We start from the raw sequence: 9,733 nt of genomic DNA, 5'->3' as shown, positions 1-9,733 counted from the left end.
ATTATGATTTTATCTCCATGGGATTTATGTAAATACAGCTAAGCACATTCTCCCATTTGTTAGTACTTCAGGAACTGGACTGAAGGCCTTACACAGTAGATGAACTAGCAACATTTAGGAAACACAAATAGGAAGTGACAGAGGAATTTTAGGAAGTAGAAGAATGTATTTCACTAAAAAAGCAAAGAAAAGCCATGTTTTCTTTTTTATACAGCAAACAAGTTTTGGGCAGTATAATGCTAACATTACTGCTACCGTTGTTTGTGCTGTTTGTGCTCACTGATGTCACAAATGTACATGAGACACAGTTTTAAGCTCCTATAACTTGAGTTCAAAAGCGTTAGAAGATATAACAGCAGTGTTAAAATGGTTTATGCTGTTCTGTATTCAGGCGTGGTGGGTAGCACTGTCGCCTCACAGTGAGGAGGGCCTGGGTTCGATTCCCCGGCCGGGTGACCGGGTCCTCTCTGTGTGGAGTTTGCATGTTCTCCCCGTGTCTGCGTGGGTTTCCTCCAGGTTCTCCAGTTTCTTCCCACAGACATGCAGTCAGGCCAATTGGACATGCTACATTGCCCCTAGGTGTGAGTGATTGTGTATGTCTGTCTGTCTGCCCTGCGATGGACTGGCGACCTGTCCAGGGTATATCCTGCCTTCTGCCCGATGACCGCTGGGATAGGCTCCAGCATCTGTTGTGAGGGAAAAAATCTGATTTGCGCCACTTTACCTGCTGTGTAAATGTAGCCTAAGGTTCCAGTCAGTTGTTAGAAATGGAAAACAGCAGCTGTTTGCCAGGGCTCGGTAATGAAGAATTCACTTTAACTTCATTCAAGGTAAAGTATATGTTAATATGTCTATTACAAGCTTCTAATAAATCATGGACTGTCTTTTACAAGTTTCAAATGTCTGTGTTTAATCTAAAACGACCAGAAAGTGCTCATGCCATTAGCTTAGCATTAATATGCTTCAGCAATCCCACAGGGGTGATAAAAGAAATTGGCATTAATATAGGGGTGGGTGTTTTCCTACTTTTTGACCATATTTTCAAGAATATAGCCTAGAACTAAAGGCCTAGCTTTAATAATCGCAATTAACATGAACAGATACGTTATTTTCGGCTGAAAATGAGCGCATACTTCATGATATTACTGTAGTAAATCATAAATGATTCTAATTTTCCATTCAAATGGATGCATTTGAATTATCACCTTCAGATCAGCGCATCAGGATTCATTTTTACACCCATAACATGCCTCTTTACAACAAGATGACAACCTGAAGCTCCATAATAATTAAGAATAAGCAATGCAGTGCACCACTGTGTATCTTCCCACAGTAAAATTATTTCATAGTCTTTATTAGACCAGCATATATTCCTTAATTCGAATTTGCCGATTTAGTATTTATGTGCTGAAATTTCTGCTGTGCTCAGTAATTGTTGATTTACTTGAAATTCTGTCCTTGTGCTCAAAGACACCAGATACAGTTACGGTAGGCAGCACATTTTCAGCTTATTCATAAGCCATTAAGTAGACGCTTTTGCTTCGCCTCTTTCTCATATGATCAATGAGTCTATCTTAGGGTTTGGTTGCTGCAGCGCACCATCTGTGTATTAGCCGTGGGCCCACCCTAGCCAGAGGATAGCTGTCTGATACGCAACCACCTGTAATTATATTCTTCATCCTTAACCAACTTCCTCTGGTGCATTTCCTAGACCAGAGAAAACATAAGATGGACCACAGACCAGGGAGCCAAGGACCAAAAATATTCAAGCACTCATGAAAATTCAAAAGGGAACTCTGGCTTTTGTTGTTGCAGCTGGAAGATTTGCCCCCACAATTTGTTTGTGAAAAATGGAGCCATTGATCTTAAAGCCTTGGGAACACTTGATTCAGATGAATGAATGTCAGCTGGCCTGCTTTATAGTGGTGGTGGCGGTGATGTCATTCTTAAAGTAGTAGGCCGAGAATGTTACATCATGGAGTAATACTGATGTAACAACTCAACTTAAAGTGTAACTTCACTGATTTAATGTCTTTAAAACCAGTAAAGATGGTTTGGTGACTGCATTGTCTTACACTATCGAGAGGACAAGAAGTCAGGGGTGGAAAATATTTGAGTAGTTGTAATTCATTATTATTCTTAAGCATTATTTTGGATGATGTGTATTTTAGTTTATTGTTGAAATTAGTACTTTCACCTTTCCAAGACAAAACATTTACTTTTACTGCCTACATTTTCACTTAGACCTTCAAAATACTCGTTAAAAATCTTAAAAAAGAGGATTTGTCACTTTTTTTCTCTCACAATTGTTTAATTCCTGTGCCACTGCATATATTATTTTAATTAAAATATCAAATTCATATCCTTGTAATGTGAAACCATAATTATGCTAGTCTTGTACAATCGCCACACAGCGCTAAACAAAAAAACCGTTTAATTTATTTGTAATATATTTTATTTTTTTACTTTTATATTCTTGAGTACTGTTTAACTTTCATTCAGTGTATTTTTGGCTCCATAAGTGAGTCAAATACAAAAAAAAAAACACATACTTTCACTTAAGGTACAGTTTCTATGTACTTATCCCACCCCTGCTGTAAGTGAAAGTGTACTGCACTGACAAACTGAATATTCCATAATTAGGTTACATTACACTACAGTTTTCAACTACAGTTTCATGTGCGTAAATCGAGACAAAACCACTTGAATACAAAAAAGTCATATACAACACAACTTACTATACCGGCGTGTTTTGGACTTTTATTTTGAAATATGATTTTACCATCGCTGACTCCTTCAGAGATTGCTGTTGTGCCTTCACGGTCCTGACGCCGTCAGTGCGGACAACATGCTTGGCGTGAGCTCCGTCAAACTCGGTGAAATGCTTGCGGATACATTCACTCTGGAGCATCTCACTAGCTTGCAGACGGTAACGAAGGCTTTACGAGATGAGCAGTTCAGGTGCGAAACAGTTTTCCGTGTCCAGAGTGAAAACGCGGCCGGTCCCACAGTTCAAGTTAGCCAGTTGACAGACTGAAATCAGTTTCCTATTCGCCACATTCTTGTTCGAATTTTCCCGTTCCATCTTAAATGGATTACTCAGTTACACTCTGGCGCCACAGGACTCACGCCAGAATGCAGCTGCTGCACCATTTAAGGTGGAACTTAGAAAATTCGAACGAGAAGCTGGCAAATTAGAAAAAGAGGCTCTCTCTTATTCTTAAAGCCTGTTTAAACTGCAAATGACTTATTAAATAAGGAACTTTAAGTCTAAATGATCAATAATTTGTCGTAATTGAGTGGTTTCGCGCCCCCCTCTCTCTGACACCTTATCAGTACACTTTGAATGCTCTTTCTAAAGTTAAAGGGAAACTCCATACGTTCTTCCAATTCATTTTCCTGCACAATTAAATCGTTAAGGTGTAAAAGTCATTCAGACTGGTTTGGTGTTCAAATGCTCTGCTCTAGAGAAAGTTCCCGAGACAGTATTGTTCACATGGTTGCGATAGGAACCAGACGTCTGAAGTGTTTAACGCCTCTAAAAGCTCCTTCAGAATAAATTATTAAACTGTTTTACGGTAGTTTTGTGGTGAATTTGTAGCATAAATCTTATTTTAATCAATGTATTTTAATCAATTCATGGTTCAGAGATACATGAATTGTATTGTAAAGCAAATAGTCAAAGAATGACTCATCTTAATTGGAATTATACTGAGTATTGTGAGCACCACTAAACTAGACTAGGAAGGGTCTAGGTTCTGTAGGTATAGTCAGACTGCTTTAATATTTATCATCCAAAAATAATATCTGTACTGTCCAAAATGACCAGTGGACTTATATTCACATGTAGCTATGTGTGGTTTAAAAAAATGGTTTTAGACCAATACTTAATCTAAACTAACATAAAACAATGTCTCAAGTAATAACTTTCTGTGGAGGAGCTTTTAGAGGGATTAAACTCTTCAGATGTCTGGGTCCTTTCAGCACCACTGGACAAATCTGACTAAGCTACTTCCTGTAGAACAGTATTACCTTTTTAACATCTTAATGATTGTGCACAAATTTTGAAAAATAGGTGGAATTTCCCTTTCAGGTGATGGAAATGGTATAAGCGTAATTGTGCACTGGCTATGTTAGGTTTATTTGACTCTTCTGGATATTACATTTTCTCACTGTTATCCTTGATTAATACATCAGAGGTTTGTTTACTTCAAAGTATAATATAGTTACAGCTGTGATTCACATCCGGTGTAAGGCAGTAATTCTGTGTGATCTTCCTCGCTTGGGGTGCTGGAAATGACTCGAGTATAACTGTTACCCTAACTTTAATCAACTTAATTGGAGTTAGCACTGAGAGTTTTATCCTGAAGCTGAATTAATAGCTCACATGTGGTGATATTCATCACTCAGGGTGCTGGAAAAAAAAGACATGAGTAATACAGAAAGACTGTATAATTCATACATTAATTCATACATTTATTATTCTTACATTATTATACCCTTAAGCATCTGTGGCCACTTCCATGAAACATTGTAAGTATTTATCTGTCTTTTATCTTTGCAAAAACAAGGTTTGATACAGCAACATAGTTTCTGGGTTTTTTTTCTTCTCATTCCCCTTATGCATTTCCCCAAAGAGACTTTATGCAGCTCAAAGAAGGTAAAGGGAAAACTTAAGGCCAAATTTCACTTGAGCTGAATACACAAGTGACAATATGTCTTTCTCTTCTGAATTTGAATTGTGCTGTATAAATAAACTTTTCTTGCCTTGCTTTCCAAGTACAAATAGAGTGTGAAACAGTGGCTATGCTACTGAATCAGATGCACTGATCCCTTCAGTTATATTTATATATGGTTAATTGCACGCTGCTTTTTTTCTGTGTTCTCAGATTCAGCGTTGAGGTGGACGTCCTGGGGAGAATTTCTGCATTGCTGTCCAAGCTTTCTGATGAGATTCAGGTTTTCAGTGAAGAGGACCAAGAACAACAGTCTGCTTCCCTGTGCCTTCAGCTTACAGCTGAGTGCTTCCGAGCACAGCGAAATGCCTGTGTGCAGTGTCCTCGCAACCAGTGCATTCTAAGGTAACTTGCTGAATTTATTGTTGAATACTTGTGCATTTCACTCATACAGTAGCAATAGCCTGTAGTCAGTATATGACAGTTTAGAAAGTGCATGTTGTGCAAAAAAAATCACTTTTCTTTCATTTGCCTTTTGTTCTTGCAATGAAGAAAGCATTAGTGGCCATCTCAGTGCTCATTGGATGAAGAATCAAATCAAGCCATTAAACATAGACCCGTGGCCAAAGAAACAAGGTCACATTCAAGCTTTTGTTTTCCAATAGGGATCAAGGTTGTATCCAGTTATCATTAGGAATTTTGGGAAAACTTCTCAAGCTTTCATCCGGAACCTCTGATTACCTCTTTGATGGTAAGTTTCTGACAGGTCTGGGGCTGGTAGCACCATCTGTACGTATGTTCAAACATGGGCTAGTAAAGGAAATGTTTATTATGTTCAAGTGGCAAAAACAACATTTTTTTGGTTAACTAAGCTAAATAAACTAAATGCTGTATGCTGGGATTTCATTTACAGCCCTAGTCATCACCCTGGTTTTAACTCCAAATATGATCAACATCCATAACTCCAGTTCAGTGAGACTCAACTGAAACATTTTATTTATTTATTTATTTTAAAGCTGCATGTTTTGTTGATTTTAAATATTAAACAGTGATTAAACAGTGGCTATATGTATTCTGCTTTATCCAGATCAGCTTGTACACATCGTTCTCTTGCGACAGTTTGTGTGTGGTAATACAAAGAGAAATCAGTGATTTATGAATTCTGTTTTATCTGTGTTACATTGAAAAGGGTACAAAAACACAATATTTTATGTCTTATGTTATGAACTTTAATGTTTGTTTTTAATAAATATACATGCATTCTAAATTGCCTGCAACACACTCAGAAAATGTTGGGACAGGAATATGTTTAACACTGTGTTACATTAGCTTTCCTTTTAACAACACTAAATAAGTGTTTCGATAATGAAGACACCCACTGACCCAGTTTTGAAAGCAGAATTATTTCCATTTTTCTGGTACTCTAGTTTTCAAATGTGAAACCTTACAGGTCCTGTATTGTGTTGCATCCGTTTTCAATAGGAGATGGGTCTTGCCTGCAGGACGTTGAGTACACAGCCATGCTGTTTTAACATGCAGTAAATGTGGCTTGGCATTGCCAGTGTTGAAATTAGAATGGACATCCTTGATAAAGACGACGTGAAGAAGGCAGATGCTCAAAATGTGTTCAGCGTTAATAGTTCCTTCCCGAATTACCCTGGGTTTTGAACTTTACGCTGGTAATATTCTGTATCGTCCTTTTCTTGTATGGCCCTGTAGACATTTAGTATTTCCATAACAATATGAACAAGTGAGTTATCATACAGATTTTATCAGGTTTACTGAATCTTTTGATGGTATAATGTGCTTCAGAGGGTTTAATACCTACAATCCTTGAAGTTGTTCACTGAAAAATATTATTTTTAACCTTTTTTTTTTTTTGGCAAGCCTCGATGCATCCTCACTCATGAACAACTCTGCCTTTCCTGGATGCTCCTTTTATACACAAGCATGATTGCATCACCTGTTTGCAAGTTGACAAGATAAAACATTATGCATGTTGTTTTTGTGCTGTTCTTGTTCAAATACAGGTTAAAGCAGATTTATAAATCACTGCTTTCTGTTCTCATCCACATTTCACAAACTGTCCCAAATATTTGGGAATTGAGCCAATCACATAAAAGGTTTTAGCTGAGTTTAAAAATAAACCTAAAATATGAAGTGTGCCATAACCTTTTTACAGCTACTTTTTATGTTATGTTTTTTCCCCAAGATGTTAAATTCAGCAAATAAGTGGTACGTGTGCATTAAAATCATATGTATAAAGTAAAATCACTAAGTGTGTTGTTTGTAGAGAATGTGTTTGCTATCACTTAGAAAATTAGCAAAATATGTAATTTGACCAGGGATGCCCAGACTTCTGCAAATGGTTCTGTTTTTGCTTTTGCTGAACATTTTTATTATAAAAATGTTAGTTTATATGTAATTTAGGTAAGAAAACTTTATAAAGTAACATTATAAAAAAAAAAAAATCTGTGCACCTTGACACCATACTGTTGTCATTGACTAACACAGCTGTACAAACACATGTAGCCAGCAGTTACTAGATAATAGAGAGTAACAGTTGTTGGTATGCTGACAAAAGGATACTTAGAAGAACTTTTCATAGGATTAAAGACAGTGTGCTGTATTTAAGAAGTGTATTGGAGTATTAAAGAACATACACATGTACAAATCTTACAAAAACTTACACCATGCAAAAACTTTAAGCTAAAAATGCTAGCTAGCTTTTTTGTCTTTTTTGCTTTCATCCCACTACAAATATAAAACTTTGGCCCCCAATACAAAAAGTTGGACACCCCTGGTGTATACGCTACATTTACATTTTTGAGTGATTTGGGCGGTTGTCCACATCTCTGTTCTGGCAGCACTTCGATGTGGGATTCAGTTTCTCGGTAACATTGCAGTCGGGAACCAACTCTGCAAAGCTGACATTTGGGACTATGGTTTTCCACACATATTTTTGTAAGTAAATTTGCACCAGACCAACCAACACTATTTCAAAATCATTATTTGGAGGACTTAACTCTTAACAGTGAGATGACTTCCATATGTGTGGTTCCTTGAATGAGTTGAATGTCTCTGAATGACTTTTTCTTTTCAGGGATCTGCTGGAGCTGTCTGATGAGAAGGCAGTGGCATATACATGCATGGTGCTGCACACCTGTCTGGATGAAGACAAGACTGAGCGGTTGAGGACAGAGCTGAGGCAGTTGAAGGTGGCTGTGAAGGTCACTGAGCTGTGCAGGACCCTGCCTGATGTGGATTGGACGTATGTTTGATTACCTTTCTCCATGTAGGCTGGTGTTATTGGCCACGCTACTGAAATCACTGCATATACAGATTCTGTAGATTTAATCCAAAATGAAGTTTTAGTGGAGCACAAGTGTAAACTTGTGTTATTTTGTCTGTGGAGAGGTAGATCAGATTTTAGTGTCTCAATTTCAGACTGTTTTTGCAGGGTTCTGATTGTCACACAGCACTTCTTCAAATCAGCTGAACTCACCGAGAGGATGTATGCAGACATGAATGATCAAGAAAGGTAAAGAACCCTCACAGTTAGGGCTGGGATGATTAGCGCTTAAAAAAAATCTATAAACTGAGATAAAAGTATCAATAAATATTGCTTATTTAAATCTGCACTATGTATCTGCACCTCATCTCTGGAGGAAATGTGTGCAACAACCAGAAGAACATTTTATAGTGTCTGTTGTTATTTGCCCCCCCCCCCCCCCCCCCCCCCCCCCCCCCCCCCCCCCCCCTCCCCAAGGATAGAAGTGAATTATTTACTGTTGTCATCATATCTTCGTTTTACATGCGAGACCTAAACAATTGGCTGGACCTTCTTTTTGAGCCTCTGTGTGGGATGTTAATACATGAAGATGCGTCAGGTGGTCGGAAAATGTTAACTGTGTCACTGTTACTATGCGGTGAATCCATTTCTTCGTTCTGTCTGCAGTTCTTAGTGCTAAATAAGAAAAGCGCACCAGGCACATTGTGAAAGTTTGTGTCCATTGCGTGAAAGCGTTGAACTATACTGAAGCCAAAAAAATACTGCTTCTGATGGTCTTTTCCTGAGTGGAAGCACTCTACTGTGGAAAACATTCACTTATTCTGGCAACTCACTGCTGCGTTTGTAAATAAAGAAAAAAGTTTTGAAAATGTAGACATTTTGAATAATGGAACAAATTGGGGGAGAAATCAAGTTCATCTTGATTTCATGGATGTTAGGGGTAAATGCCAAAATATCGATTGCTACTTCCGATAAGCTGCAATGCAGGTGCAAAGATTATCTTGCTACCAAGAAGCAAAAACTGCTTGCATCCAATAAGCAACATAAAAACAACATGCTCAAATTACAAGTTAAATAACATTACAGTATTTTGAAACCTTGTGTAAAGGTAATTGTTTGTGAACTGTTCTGTGAAACTTGCGTTACATTACACGATTTCTGTGCTGATTGTCTGCACAGATGATCTAGCGAGAGCGAAAACAAGTCAGTCTTCAGCTTTCTGTTGTACCCCTGGAGGTTTTTTGACTGAAGATCTATGTCTAGTCTTATACCCATTAGCCAATAATGAGGGGGGGGGGGGGCACGCCACGTGTGCAGTTAACCACAGAGACGGAGGACTAGAATGTTTGGAAAACACTTGAGTGTCTTTGTAATGTATGGGCCAGAACTTCAAGGCGCTCACTTCACAATTTCAGTTCAGCTTCCAGTTTGTAGGAAAATGCTGGAGAATAAATAGATAATGATGTCCATGATTTCCCAACCACATCTTCATCTACAGTTTTCGTTTCTTCCGTTTCTTGTCTGGTTTGGTAAAATACAGTATGTCCAGCTCCGTCTTTGTTTGTGTCAAGTGGTAACAGGATTGGGCTGATTCCCTCAAGATTTGTGATTTTGAGGATTTCTTTCATAGCCTATTCCTTGGCAAAACTTAAGTGACACCTTTGTGCTGCTGCCCAGTTGTCCACTGTGTGCCAAAAGGAGTAAATCATACATGGATCCTTATTCCTTAGCCCACATAAAAATAACTGTTTTCACTTTTTTTTTG

At 38.0% G+C, this 9,733-nt stretch overlaps 1 protein-coding gene across 1 annotated transcript in view; it reads left to right on the top strand.

Moving 5' to 3' along the window:
* The first annotated feature begins 2,811 nt into the window (after window positions 1-2,811).
* The window catches only part of atxn10 (ataxin 10), a 15,519-nt gene continuing 8,597 nt past the window's right edge, over window positions 2,812-9,733 (top strand). The window contains exons 1-6 of the mRNA XM_017716842.2: window positions 2,812-2,961; window positions 4,890-5,081; window positions 5,342-5,427; window positions 7,544-7,640; window positions 7,780-7,947; window positions 8,137-8,217. Of these exons, the coding sequence (XP_017572331.1) occupies window positions 2,849-2,961; window positions 4,890-5,081; window positions 5,342-5,427; window positions 7,544-7,640; window positions 7,780-7,947; window positions 8,137-8,217 (737 nt within the window). The 5' untranslated portion in view covers window positions 2,812-2,848. The remainder of the gene's footprint in view (window positions 2,962-4,889; window positions 5,082-5,341; window positions 5,428-7,543; window positions 7,641-7,779; window positions 7,948-8,136; window positions 8,218-9,733) is intronic.

This window comes from Pygocentrus nattereri, chromosome 1 (genome assembly GCF_015220715.1).
Source record: "Pygocentrus nattereri isolate fPygNat1 chromosome 1, fPygNat1.pri, whole genome shotgun sequence".
In the NCBI taxonomy this organism is placed as follows: Eukaryota; Metazoa; Chordata; class Actinopteri; order Characiformes; family Serrasalmidae; genus Pygocentrus; species Pygocentrus nattereri.
The sequence above is the reverse complement of the archived record's forward strand: the minus strand, read 5'-3'. Positions and strand labels throughout refer to the sequence as shown.